The 14,689-nt window shown below is 42.4% G+C and overlaps 1 protein-coding gene across 1 annotated transcript in view; it reads right to left on the minus strand.

The window, feature by feature from the left end:
• Positions 1-14,689, minus strand: part of si:dkey-192p21.6 (uncharacterized protein LOC565246 homolog) — a 355,495-nt gene that overhangs the window by 219,940 nt on the left and 120,866 nt on the right. Inside the window, 1 exon segment of the mRNA XM_063070659.1 lies at positions 12,439-12,527. Coding sequence (XP_062926729.1) covers positions 12,439-12,527 — 89 coding nt within the window.

The raw sequence follows: 14,689 nt of genomic DNA on the forward strand, positions 1-14,689 counted from the left end.
GCATCAACAATAGATGGTAATACAAAAAAAGTGACAGACTGCAAAAACAGCCAAAAATATTGATGCACTTACTGTAAGAAAGTTATGCAAACACATGCAATGCAATTCTTAAAATCCCATTAGTAAATGGAACTAAACGTATTTCAGCTAGGTATATATCACAGAAAACAGTGGTCTAGAATTTATTTGTTGAGGGACAGAATTGAAAAACTGGGAAGTTATACTAAATCTTGGTTGGATTCATCATCATGTTATACTATGAACATAAAGACATGGGAGAGGGTACAGAAAGCATTTGCAAAGATGCTGCCAGAAATGTAAGGTTATGCATATCAGGAAAGGATAAACCAACTGGGTCTCTTCAGAAGGCAGTCGAGGGTGATGTAATGGCAGTTTGTCAAATGATGCAAGGTTTTGACAGAGTCGATAAAGAGGGAATATTTCCACTTTTGGGGAAAAACAATACTAAAGACCATCAAATTTAGATGGGCACCAAGCAACTCAGATTAAAATTCAGTAGGAATTTCTTTCCCCAGAGCAATTAGATTACATCAATTATTATTTTTACCATCATTTTCTTAATCGCAGTTTTCTAAGAAATCTCATCTATGCCTAGTTTATCCATTTGGTTTCTTAACCTCCCTCTTGATGCAGCTGATTTGCAGCTGACCTTTGAAATAGACGTTGTTCTTCTGCCAGTGGTAAGAAAAACAGAACATATAACGACAGGGCAATAAGTCATTTAAGGGAAAACATGAGTTCATCGTTCATTCAGAAATCTGATGACAGTAGGGAAGAAGCTATTTCTGAAATGCTGAGTGTCTGTCTTCAGGCTGTCCTGTACCTCCTCATTGATGTTAGCAATGAGAAGAAGACATGTCCTGAGTACTGGGGGTCCTTACTGATGGATGCCAACTTTAAGGCATCTCCTTTTGAAGGTGTCCTCAATGCTGGGTAGGCTAGTGCCCAGGATGGAGTTGGTTGAGTTTACAACGTTCTGCAGCTTTTTTCAATCCTGTGCCATGGCCCCTCCATACCAGATGATGATGCAACGAGTTAGAAGGCTCTCCACCGTACATCTGTAGAAATTTGTGAGTGTCTTTAGTGACATACCAAGTCCCCTCAAACTTCCAATGAAATATAGCCACTGCCCTTCCTTTGCAATACATTAGGCCCAGGATAGATCTTTAGAGATGTTAACACCCTGCTCACCCTATCCGCTGCTGATTCCTCAATGAGGACTAGTTTGTACTCCCTTGATTTCCCAATCCATAATCAATTCTTTGGTCTTACTGATGTTGAATGCAAGGTAGTTGTTGTGATACCACTGAACCAGCTGATCTATCGTTCCTGTATATCACCTCATCACCATCTGAAATGCTGCCAACAATAGTTGTGTCATTGTCAAATTTACAGATGGCATTTGTACTGCGCCTAGCCACTCAGTGAAGGTGTGTAGAGAATAGAGAGTGGACTAAGCCCCATCCTTGAGGTAAAATAGTGTTCATTCTCAGCAAGGAGGGGATGTTATTTCTAATCTGTGGTCTCCCAGTGAGTGAGGACATTAAGGATCCAATTGCAGAGGGAGGTACCTTGGCCCAGTTTTTGGATCTTATTCATTAGAACAGATTAGAGGGTATGATTGTGTTGAACGCTGAGCTGTAATCAACAAACAGCAGTCAGATGTAGGTATTACTACTGATCAGGTGATCCAAGGCCAAGTGGAGAGCCAATGAGATTGCATCCACTGTAGATCTATTGGGCGATAAGCAAATGGCAGTGGGTCTAGGTCCTTACTTAGGCAAGAGTTGGTTCTAGCCACAACCAACCTGTCAAAGAACTTCATCACAGTACTGGGTGCCACTGGACAATAGGTGTTGAAGCAGTTCACCCTGCACTGGGCATTGACATGATTGTCACCCTTTTGAAGCAGGCGGGAACCTCCAACTACAGCAGTGAGAGATTGAAGATGTTCTTGAAGATTCCGCCAATTGGTTTAGCGCACAGGTTTTCAGAGCACTACCACGTACACCATCAGGGCCTGATACCTGGTGAGGGTTCACCCTCTTTGAAGATGTTCTGACGTCAGTTTCTGACTCAGAGATCACAGGGTCATCTGATGCTGCAGGAATTTGTACAAATGTAGGTTTTTTCTGCCTTTCTAAGTGTACATAAAAGGCGTTGAACTCACCTGGGAGCGAAGCATCACAGCCATTCATCATAAACAACAGGAATTCTGCAGATGCTGGAAATTCAAGCAACACACATAAAAGTTGCTGGTGAACGCAGCAGGCCAGGCAGCATCTCTAGGAAGAGGTGCAGTCGACGTTTCAGGCCGAGACCCTTCGTCAGGACGTCCTGACAAAGGGTCTCGGCCTGAAACGTCGACTGCACCTCTTCCTAGAGATGCTGCCTGGCCTGCTGCGTTTGCCAGCAACTTTTATGTGTGTTGCAGCCATTCATCATGTTAGGTTTTTCTTTGCAGAAAGTTATGGCCTGCAACCCTTGCCAGAGTTGATGTGCACGGATTCCATCTCTAACCTCAATGTGAAATGATTTTTTGCTTTTAAATAGCATTCTGTGGGTTGTACCTAGACTTCTTGTATAGTTCTCGATCACCAATCTTGAATGCCACAGATCAAGCTCTTAGCAGACTATGAATTTCCTGGTTCATCCATGGGTTTTGGCTTAGGTCCAATATGTCCAGTATGTTCTTGAAGGCACACATTTATCCATTCAGGTTTTGCTGAAATTGTTCAGCTCCAAAGATGAATGCCTGAATATTGTCTAGTCCACCAACTTAAAGCAGTCCTGTAAGCACTCCTCCATCTCTCCTGACCATACCATCTTGGTCATCACCACTGGTTCTACGATCTTTAGGCCCTGCCTACACGCTGGGAGCAGAAGTACAGCCAGGTGATCGGAACTTCCTAAGTGTGGGCTTGGGATGGCACGGTAAGCATTCTTGATGGTGGTATAACAGTGGTCAAGTGTGCTGGCTCCTCTGGTTCCACAGGTGATATCTTGCTCAGAGACTGCATCAAGCTGGCCTAGTTGAAATCCCCTGCAATGATAGGAAGGACATCAGGGAGCAGAGTTTCGTGCCAGCTGATTATACAGTTTAGCTCCTCCAGTACCTGCCTGATGTTGGCCTAAGGTGGAATACCAGGATGATAGCGGAAAACTCCTTCAGCAGATAAAAAGGACAACATTCAACACTAAATGTTCCAAGTTGAATAAGCAGGACTGAGGCAGAATCACCACATTTGTGCACCATGATGAGTTAGTCACCTCATCTGCCTTTAAAAGACTGAGCTTTGTGGAGAATAGTGAAGTCATCGAGCTGCGGCACTGCGTCCGAAATGGCTGAAGGCGCTGGGAAAGCTGGGGACCTGTTGAACAAGAATATTGTAGTGTAGCTTGGTGGGCCCTATGATTTGGAAGTTCTGTGCATCAAAGACCTTATCCTCCCAGGAGTGACCAATTACGGTTGAACGCAGGACAACTTGGTACAATTGAGACACAAGGGACTGCAGATGCTGGAACGTAGAGCACAGAATGAGGTGCTAGAGGAATTCAGCACATCAAGTAGCATCTGAGTAATGAAATGGACAGTTGGTGTTTCAGGTCGACACTCTACACCTGGATTGAAAGATAGAGTGGAGACAGCCAGTATGAAAAGGTGGAATGGAGCGAGAGCTGACAAGCGGTAAGTGGATTTGGGTGAGGAGGGGGTGATAGGCAGCTGGAGGAGGGGTTAGTGGAAAAAGCAACAGAAGCTGACGGGTGACAGAATGCTACGGATGATAGGATCTGATGGGAGAGGAAGGTGGAACATGCAATCAGATGAGGGAGGTGGGAAGACAGATGGGAACGGTGTCGGAGGGGAACCAGTGGGAGGAATGTGTGAGTGATGAGTAAGTTGCTAGTAATGTTCTGTAAAGAGCTGTGCATAGAATCTGACATCATCCCATGTTCCTTGACACAGAAGTTGTGCAACGGATGGAAGGGTGGGTCACACGCGGAAATGACCCTTCAAATTAATGAGGAGCAATCTGGAAATAGTTACAACATTTCACCACAAAAATTAATCACTCTAAATGAATGACACTGAACACAGGAATTTACATGATGGAATTTCTCAGGCCTTATACCGGTATCCCTTTTTTTACTCAAAGAATTGGTCTTAAAGTTCATCCACAAATAAGCCCATCCCACCCCAATTTTAAATGAAAGGCAATTATTCTGTATTTCTAGCAGACCATCATGAGATATCACAATTTTAATTTGGTCTGGCCTTTACTTTTTCCATGTCTATTGCTAGTTTTCATTTACTGGGATTAATGAGGTGTTGATAGTTTTGCTGTTTGCTTCAGTGGGTTTGACTCCTTCATCAATCAGCAGAAGCAATTGCTTTGCAATCAGAAATTGTAAGCTTTGAGATTCCATCAACAGACCCAGTTTAACATTTAAACATGAAATTAATAATGTTTTTATTAATATGTCCCAAATGCAGGGACAGAATGTGTTGGAATTTACTTTTGCGTTGTGATTAGTATTTGATTTCCTTGCACAGGGACTAGCTTCTCCAATCAATTAACATAAATTGGCATTTCACTCCCAGAGCCAGGAGTGAACTTAGGCTGCTTTCTCTGAGATACAGGAGATTCTGCAGATGCTGAAAAACTTGAGTAACACACCACAAAATGCTGGAGGAACTCGGCAAGTCAGGGAGCATCTATGTGGGGAAATAAGCGGTCGATGTTTCGGGCTGAGCCCTTTCATCAGGACTGGAAAGGAAGGGGACAGAAATGAGAATGAGAACGAGAGGGAGGAGTCTTGATGAAGGGTCTCAGCCCGAAAAGTCAGCTGTTTATTCCATTCCATAGATGCCGCCTGACTTGTTGAATTCCTCGAGCGTTTTGTGCATGTTGCTCAAGAGTTCCAGCATCTGCAGAATCCCTTGCATTTATGAAGAAGGAAGTTGATAAGAGAGGACAGTGGATCATGGAGTAAAGGAAAAGGTGTGAAAAAAGAGGAGGTGGTGGGTAGGTAATGAGGATGGGGAAGGAGAAGAGAAAGGGAGTGAGAGCCACCAGAATGAGGAATGGGAAGTGTTTTTTTTAATGCAGGACAGGACACAGAAGGGAATGGTTACCGGAAGTTAGAGAAATCAATGTTCATGTCCATCAGGTTGGAAGCTACCCAGATGGAGTATGAGGGGTTGCTCCTCCAATTCGAGTTTTCCCATATCATGGCTGTAGAGAAGGCAATAGTCAGATATGTCAGTAAGGAAATGGGAAGTCCTATTGAAATTGGTGGGCACTGGAAGATCCTGACTTTTGCGACAGGCAGAGTGAAGGCACTCAACGAAGCAATACCCCAATCTGCATCAGGTCTCAGCGATGTAGAGGAAGCCACACTAGGAGCACCAGATACAATGGATAAGTCTGATAGAATCACATCTGAAGCACTGCCTCCGGATTGTTTATGTCCCTGAATGTTGGCAAGAGATGAGGCGTAAGGGCTGGTGTAGCACTTGTCACCTTTGTAGGGGTAAATGCCTCTTGGGTATTCGACCAGTGTGCAAAAGACACAAACTGTGCACATACAAAAAGAAAGAAATAATAATAAAAATATGAATAAGCAATAAATATCAAGAAAATGAGATGAAGAGTCATTGAAAGTGAGTCCATAGGTTGTGGGAACATTTCAATGATGAAGATCCTCCAGGATTTTGTGTGTGTTGCTTCCTCTCTTTTACCTGTAGCTGTTTACGAGGGTTGACCTCATTGGTGTGAATCAGTAACATGGTTTGATTTTGAGGATAATGTGAACCAACTTCTTTGCCATGGCAACTTTCATCTAATTCTGATCTTATTTCTTGGATTTCTAGGACCTTTGCTTTAATCGTAGGAATCACAACCATGAAAACAGAAACTCAGTCATCTTTGATACGTACACAAAGAGTCAGCCGGGTACTGATACCGTTGAGATTTCAAGATCTTTTTATTGATTTGGGAACTGGATTCCACAGGTTCTTCCATTTAGGACTAAAACAGGAACATCAAAATTAAGTGCAAGTCTTAATTTTTATCTTTTACTTACAACAACAAAGGAGACTATGTGGCCCATCATGTCTATGCTATCTCCCAGGACAGCAATCCCATTCATCCTATTTCTTAATGCATGCATTACTAAATGACAATAAAAGAGGACTGCATGTCCTCATAATCTAATCTATTCCAGCTCTCTTCATTGAGCTGTATCCCTACAACCTTTTCTCTCTCACAAGGGCCCTCTCCTTAAATTTTGCCATTAGCTGATTCAAAGTGATCATTTACAGCATCTAATTAACCAGACAGCAGGCACTTGGGATATGGGGGGGGAGGAAGCTAGGGCACCTGTAGGAAACCCATGATGCCATACTTCACACAGATAGAACCAGAGGCTGGGATCTAACCCAATCCCTCGGAGCACTGAGGCAGCAACACTAACCTTTGCACCAACTGGCATTCCATCAGAGCTTATGGAAATGTAAACATCAAGAAAATCTAGGACTCCATGGAGTAGCACATAGATTCAAATAGTTTGTTCTACACTATCTAGAGTTTAAAGTCTGGTGGAGAGTATTTTCACTCTGAATTTAATGGCTGTGGGTTCAAGTTCCATATGATAACTGCAAGCATAAAAATCTCATCTAACATTCCTGTGCATTACTGAAGGTGTGTTACACTATAAGAAGGTTATGCCAAGCCCTTGCATGCCCTCTGACATAAAGGCTCTGTTAATGTGCTGAAAAATCCATCCTGGAATCCATACAGGCCTGTTGCCTACATTTTCATTGACAACTCCACTTGTTTTATTGCCATCGTTCATTCTGGGCAGCTTACCCCAATCGTGGCATCATTTAAGTAAGAGGAGCTACAACTACTGAACAATGAACATACATCAAAGTTGCTGGTGAACGCAGCAGGCCAGGCAGCATCTATAGGAAGAGGCGCAGTCAACGTTTCAGGCCGAGACCCTTCGTCAGGACCCTTTGTCGAGACCCTGACGAAGGGTCTCGGCCTGAAACGTTGACTGCGCCTCTTCCTATAGATGCTGCCTGGCCTGCTGCGTTCACCAGCAACTTTGATGTATGTTGCTTGAATTTCCAGCATCTGCAGAATTCCTGTTGTGTACTGAACAATGATTTTTCCAAAGTAAGTAACTCTAACTCTCTAAATCTTTGTTGTAACAAAATGAAGACACAAGAAATTACTGATGCTGGAAGCTGGAGCAGTACACAAAGCACTGGAGGAACTCAGCAGGTCAGACAGTGTCTATGGAAGAAAATGATCGGTCAACATTTTGGCTTGAGATCCTTCATCTGGACTGGACAAGCTTAACTGAGCTTAAAGTAGAACAACATAAAGCATAAATAAAAATAACAGAAATTCCAGCTGCTGCAAATTTGTGTCTTTATAATTCCAAAATAGAATTTCAGGCACTGTGTTATGAACAGCTAATGTTTTATATTTTAAACATGTTGTTACGGTCACATTCATTGCCCACCTCCAGTGTCCATTTCTAGAATGATAACTTTAATACAATGAATTTGCAGTTTACCCACAGTTGAAATTTTAGAAAACATACAATTCGCCAAATAATTTTGCTAAAATAATCTTACACCATACAAAACAATTGTGTGGTACAAAATGCCCAAGAATTAATTTTTATTTTATGAGGTTTTGTAGCTTTTCTCAGTTGCTAGACTGAGGCACAAAATGGTACAGAGAATGTGTTGAATTGATGATCTTGCGATGTTTCTGATAAAATGATAAACTGATGCCTATTATGTTCAGCATGACTCAAAAAGTGAGAGCTACGAACGTCCTGAGTAATGTTCTTCCCTCAAGCTAAATATCATCGAGCCATTCAACTACCTGTTATGGAACTTCGCACAATTTGGCTCCAAAGTTTGCCTTGTTCAAACTACAACGGTACTTTAAATGTCGGCTATGAGGTGTTAAGTTTGAAATGTGATTCAAGCCCATCATTTAGCCACATAATCACTAGCAGCTCCTTTTTCTCTGCCACACAAACATTTTCTGTCATGTAACTGGCAGAGTTACAGTGGCAAAACCAAAGGAGTTACAAGGAAATTCAAGCTATCACGTGTCCACAGTTTCTACTCTGTTAATAATGAACAACCATTCAAGCTAACCAATTATTGAAGTGACAATAATTGTCGATTCTTCTACTATTTTCAGAACGAGATAAGCAGACCTACTGACAAAGTAGGTGACGAGAAATAATTTGGCTATGCGAAACACAAAATTTCAATATAAAATTATATTTAGGGTGAAAAAAACAGCAACTCAAGGTAGATGCTAAGAGGAATACATACAAAATGTTGGAGGAACCCAGCAGGTCAGGCAGCACCTATGGAAATAAAGAGTCAATGCTTCAGGCAAGACCCTTCATCAGGACCCTTCCGTCATAAAGTGTCTCAGCCCAAAACTTCAGTCTTTCCACAGATGCTGCCTGACCAGCTGACTTCCTCCAGCATTTTGTATGTGTTTCTCTGCATTTCCAGCATCTGCAGAATTTCTTGTGTTTAGTTGCTAAGAAGATGTTCCTACACACATGGGAATCTGGTGGCCATAAATTCAAAATAATGTGTGCCCATTTAAGAGGGAGATAAAGGAGAATTTCTTTTCTCAGAATGTTCTACCCCAGAGATCTGTGAATATATTCAAGATGGATTTTTGTTTAATAGTGGAACCGGGGATTACGGCAAACCAAAGTGAACCAAAGCCTGGATCAGGTCAGATAGGATGTTATGAGATTGTGGAGTGGATTTGCAGGGTCGCAGGGACTGCTTCTGCTCCAGGTTCTTAAGCTGTTTTGCTTGTTAACAATTAATCAGTACTCGGAAACAATATTAAATGATTCATGGATACATGTGCAGATTGGGAATCCTACAACACACAGTATGATAAGTGGCACTCTGCTCTGAATATTACACTGACATGAGGCTCCATCCTGCCAAAAGCATTTGAAGAAGAATCTATAAGGTTAAAACGATGTCATCAAAATTTCTGTGTAGCAACAAAGGCCTCTCTCTGATTCATGCCTGGTTCAGATATTACAAAAGAAACAGAAGGATATGCAGATAAACCCTAGAATTTAAGCTCATTATGTAGGCTGGTATGGCAGTGCTGTCCTGTGACTGTTTGAAGATATCACCCTTGCATCCTAGATCAATGTCTGTTTCAGATCCTGAACATAACTACACAAAGACCAGGACATTTCTGAGTGCCTTGGTAAAATTCTCCCATCACCCGACACTGCAGATGAACCGCCACTGGAATTCATGGGATCTTACTCTTCACAACTGCTTGCCATGTTTAACTAAAGAGGTGCATGCGATGGATTTCGAAATGGCTCAACACATCTGAAGCACCTGAAGTTATTTCTGAGAAGGATAATAAAAAACAGCATGAGCATAAATATATTTTCTATCAGACCACTTGTTTGTCATTGATTCCTCAAAGCCAATTTTCACTACTTCAAAGAAATCCTATTCTGTTTGCCTACGTTCTCTCTTTCTCTGGGTATAAAAATGTTTTTTCAAAGTAATTTCCAGGATACAAGCATTTACTCTGCTAATATGAGAAACAATTGTCTTAATACCGTCCCAGACCTACAAACTGCAGCCAATTCACTTAATTAGCATATACTTGGAATGACAGCAAACAGTTAAACATCCTAGAATCTGGTGCCATACAATACATATTGTATAAAAATCAAATTAAAAACCACTCATCCCAGATAATTTTTTTAAAAAAACAGCAAAAAGAAATAAACAGTATTCTGTTCTGAGTCATCATGAACTACGTTTCACACACACCAGAAACAACATGTTTATTTAATGTGCCCTGTAACCAAGCAATGGCCTTCCACTGCTTTGTGGTACAATCCATTCTGTCACAGCTGTTAAATCCCTTTACATCCTGGAGGGCGATCATGTGTCCAGCTGCTGCCGCAGTAGCTTTTGCGTCCTGTACTTTCCATAAAAGCTCAGGTTCCTGCTGGAAGGGTTACTTGTTTATTACAACACAGATGGCCTGTCAACCCCTTGCATCCATGCTGCCATCTAAGCAAACAATCTCACCAGTCCTATCACAAACAAGAGAAAACCTGCCGATGCTGGAAATCCACGTGACACACACAGAATGCTGGAGGAACTCAGCAGACCAGGCAGCAGCTATGGAAATGAGTGCAGTCGACATTTTGGACCAAGACCCTCCAGCAGGGCTAAGAAAAAAAAAGATGGAGTAGAGTTAAAAGGTGGAGGGGAGGGGAGGGAGAAGCACAAGGTGATAAGTGAAACCAGGAACGGGAGGGATGAATTAAAGAGCTGGGAAGTTGATTGGTGAAAGAGATACAGGGCTGGAGGAGGGAAAATCTAATAGGAGAGGACAGAAGGCCGTGAAGAAAGAAAAGGGGGTAGGAGCACCAGACGGGGGCAATGGGCAGGCAAGGAGACAAGGTGAGAAAGGGAAAAGGGGATGGGGAATGGTGAAGGGGGGCATAACCGAAGTTCCAGAAATTGATGTTCATTCCATCAGATTGGAGACTACCCAGACGGAATATAAGGTGTTGTTCCTCCAGCCTGAGTGTGGCGTCATCAAGACTGTAGAGGAGACCAGTATAAATATATGGGAATGGGAATTGGAATTAAAATGGCTGGCCACTGGGAAATCCCGCTTCTTCAGGCGGATAGAGCGTAGACACTCGGTGAAGCGGTCTCCCAACCTATGTTGGGTCTCACTGATATACAGGAGGCCATACTGGGAGCACCAGGCACGGTATATGACCCCAACAGACTCACAGGTGAAGTGTCACCTCAGCTGGAAGGACTATTTGAGGCCCTGAATGGTAGTGACAGAGGAGGTGTAGGGGCAGTTGTAGCAATTGTTCTGCTTGCAAAGATATGTGCCAGGTGGGAGATCATTGGGGAGGAATGAATGGACAAGGGAGTCGCATAGAGAGCGACCCCTGCAGAAGCAGAAAGTGGGGGAGGGCAAGATGTGCTTGGTGCTGGAATCTGGTTAGAGATGGCGGAAGTTACGTTGAATTATGTGCTGGACGTGGAGGCTGGTGATCTGGTAGGTGAGGACAAGAGAAACCATATCCCTGGTAGGGTAGCGGGAGGATGGGGTGAGAGCAGGCGTGCATGAAATGGAAGAGATACAGTTGAGGGCAGTGTTGATGGTGGAGAAAGAGAAGCCCCTTTCTTTGTGGAAGGAGGACATCTCTTTTGTTCTGGAATGAAAAGCCTCATCCTGGGAGCAGATGTGGCAATGACGGAGGAATTGAGAGAAGGGGATGGCATTTTTACAAGTAACAGGGTGGGAAGAGGTATAGTCCAGGTAGCTGTGAGAGTCCGTGGGTCACCAGTCCTATTCACTCTCCCTTGTTTATTTTCCTGTAATCCTGCAACTCACGCTCTCTCATGCTCAGTGGCTTCCCTTTGCTTACAGCAGCCAATTAAACTACCTTTGTGGTCTTTGTGGGAGTAAACTATAACACTCAGAGAAAATGCATGCACACATGGTGAAATCACCCAAACTTCACATGGACAGCTGCTGAGGTCAGAATTGAACCAGGGCTTCTTGAATTGCGAAGCAGCTCCACAGAAATGGGGAGTCATGGTAGCATAGTGGCTAGTACAATGCTTTACAATACAGGTGACCCAGGTTCAATTCCTGCCACTGCCTGTAAGGAGTTTGTACAATCTCCCTGTGACCACACAGGTTTCCTCTAGTGCTGCTTTCCTCCCACAAAGAAATACCAATTGGTAGGTTAATTGGTCATTGGAAATTGTCCCATGATTAGGCTCAGGTTAAATCAGGGGATGGCTGGGCACCGGGCTTGAAGGGCTGGAAGGGCCTATTCCGCATTGCATCTCAATAAATAAAAAAAACTGAGCACTTGATAAGAAAATATTGACCTCGAGAGCAACACACATAAAATGGTGGAGGAACTCAACAGATCAGGCAGCATCTAAGGAAAGGAATAAACAGTTAGATGTTTCAGGCCAAGACCCTTCAGCAATTCTGTGTGTGTTGCTCTGGATTTTCAGCATCCGCAGAATCTCTTGTGTTTATGATTGACCTCCAAAGAATCTCTATCAACACTGACAACTTAAGGAACATCAACAACATTTCATGAAACCCTAAAGTATTGCTACCCTAATGGAGACACCCTGGGTAAATAATGTAGACATTTTCAGACAAGTAGAGGCTCAAGTGACTCAGTGTTGGCTTCAGCACTTTCTAGCGTGTTGTTGATTAAAGTGAAGCCACAAAGAGAAATAAATCTGAGTAGTACAGCAACAGATTGCATTAAAATACAAACATGGTTAAATGAAGGGAAAAGCCTTACCCACAAAAGGTGTCAAGAGAACGTAATTGCTGAGATTTGGGATTTGTGGCCTTGGCTGAGGTATCTGCATTATTTACAGGTGCAAGTTCCTGAAATGAAGAATGTAAAGATTTTTAAGAATTTTCCAGAGTTGCTGGTAAAAGGTATAAAAACAAAGATTTAGAAACAGGCCACACAAATGAAAACATGTTCAATTTTGAGGTCAAATTAAGCTGAAAGCAATTGAATTTAAAAAAGCTCAAGACTCTAGATGTTTCTTGAAGGATTTAGGTGAAGATGCATGTTAGTGATACCCAGGGGGACCTCAGTGTCAGGATAAGGGTTTGAGTTCTTGGTCCTTTGTGCTGAGTTTCCATTCTCAGTCCTTGTCATTAGAGCTGACTACAGTGTGGGCTTGCACAACGGAGAGAAGAACTAACAAAAATAAAATTTGTGTTGCTGACTGATAGTGAATTGTGAACAAGTAGGGGTTAAAAGAGAGGTGCTAAGGAATAAGGGGTGGGCAAGGGCATATGACCGTGTGATCTGAGTGCGTTTGCATGAGTGGGCTCCTAGGAGTATATCTTAAGCCTGTGCAGCAGTGACTGACTTCCAACAAGGTAAAGGCTTCCAACAAGCCTTCTGCCTGTGCCTGGTACAATGAGAAAAAAGGAAAACAATTAGAGCAAAGACGCATTAGAATGAAGGCTTAACGTTGGCAATGATGGGGGAATATGGTGGAAGTTTACAAAACCATGACAGGTTTTTAAATCAAAGTATAGAAGACCTTTTCTCATTGGTTGGCACAGAAATGATGAATTCAAGGCTATCACATGAAGCATTTATGCTGCACCAGGCTTATTAGAATATGGAAAGCAGTTATTGAGGTAGGTGTATTTTATAAGTAATTTGCAGAAGTATAGATGAATGGTGAAGTACCTACTCTCATTGCTTTTCCAAAGAGCAAGCGCAGGGAAAAGGAGCCAAATTAAATTGCAGACTCTATGTGAATGTGATTATTGGGTTAGAAGCTCTGAGCTGGACAAAAAAGGAAAAATCAAGGGGGATTTTATCAAGAATAAATATTGCATGATTCCTGACTCAGGTTATGGTCGTTTTGCAAAGGTCTTGATACATTCCAACAATGACTAAATGTGGACTATTTCTCACATCTTTAGAAGAGATAACAATGAAAGTGCACAATTGCCAAGGTTATCCTATTCAGATAAATGGCATAAGCATAAATAGGTATTGTAGCTAGCATTGACATGATGGTCTGAAGGGCCTGTTACTGTACTGTGTAGCTCTGTGATTATATGACTCTATATGCCTTTGTCACAAAAAAAGATGCAAATGTTAATTCACACATAAGAGAAAATCTGCAGATGCTGGAAATCCAAGCTACGCACACAAAATGCTGGAGGAACTCAGCAGGCCAGACAGCATCTATGGAAAAGAGTACAGTCAATGTTTCTGCCCAAGACCCTTCATCGGGACCAGAAAAAAAAGGACAGAATCTTTTTTATTCCAGTCCTGATGAAGGATCTCAGCCCGAAATATCGACTCTACTCTTTTCCATAGATGCTGCCTGGCCTGCTGAGTTCCTCCAGCATTTTGTGTGCATTGCAAAGGTTAATTGACTGGATCTGCAACATCCAAGAGAGGCAGTGATTGTTGAGTATCACTAATGACATTCTGACTGATAACTTCTGACTCAGCTATAATCTCTTCTGGCTGAGATACTGCTCCTAAGGACAGGTACATTGTAGCAACTGGATAAAAACAATCAATAATTCTATTAAACTCAAGGAGATAAATCGTAAAGCAATGGATTAATGGACAAAGTAGATCAGTCAAGGTTGAATATGCTCAATAGTTATACAAGTTTAATGGGCAGAATGGCCTACTCCTCTCTTGGTTAAAGAGATTCAGAACCTTACTGGCTATATTACTATACTTGAGGACCTGCACTGACACCAAGGCAAGTAATGCCCCAACTTTAAAACTGGCACCTTGTTTATGATTTCTCCCCTTTAAGTCTCTATAATCTCCTCCAACTCTGTAACCCTCCTATGTGCTCCTCTAATTCTGACCTCTTGCTCCTCTCTGAAAAACATCATTGTGACCTTGCATCTTATTGTCCACCTGCAGTGCTTTCACCGTTACACTCTATTCTGCATTCTGTTATTGTTTTACCCTGTATTACCTCAATGCACTGTTGTAATGAATTGTGATCTGTATGCAAGACAAGTTTTTCACCGTGCCTCGGTGC

Source organism: Mobula hypostoma, chromosome 18 (assembly GCF_963921235.1).
Source record: "Mobula hypostoma chromosome 18, sMobHyp1.1, whole genome shotgun sequence".
Lineage (NCBI taxonomy): Eukaryota > Metazoa > Chordata > Chondrichthyes > Myliobatiformes > Myliobatidae > Mobula > Mobula hypostoma.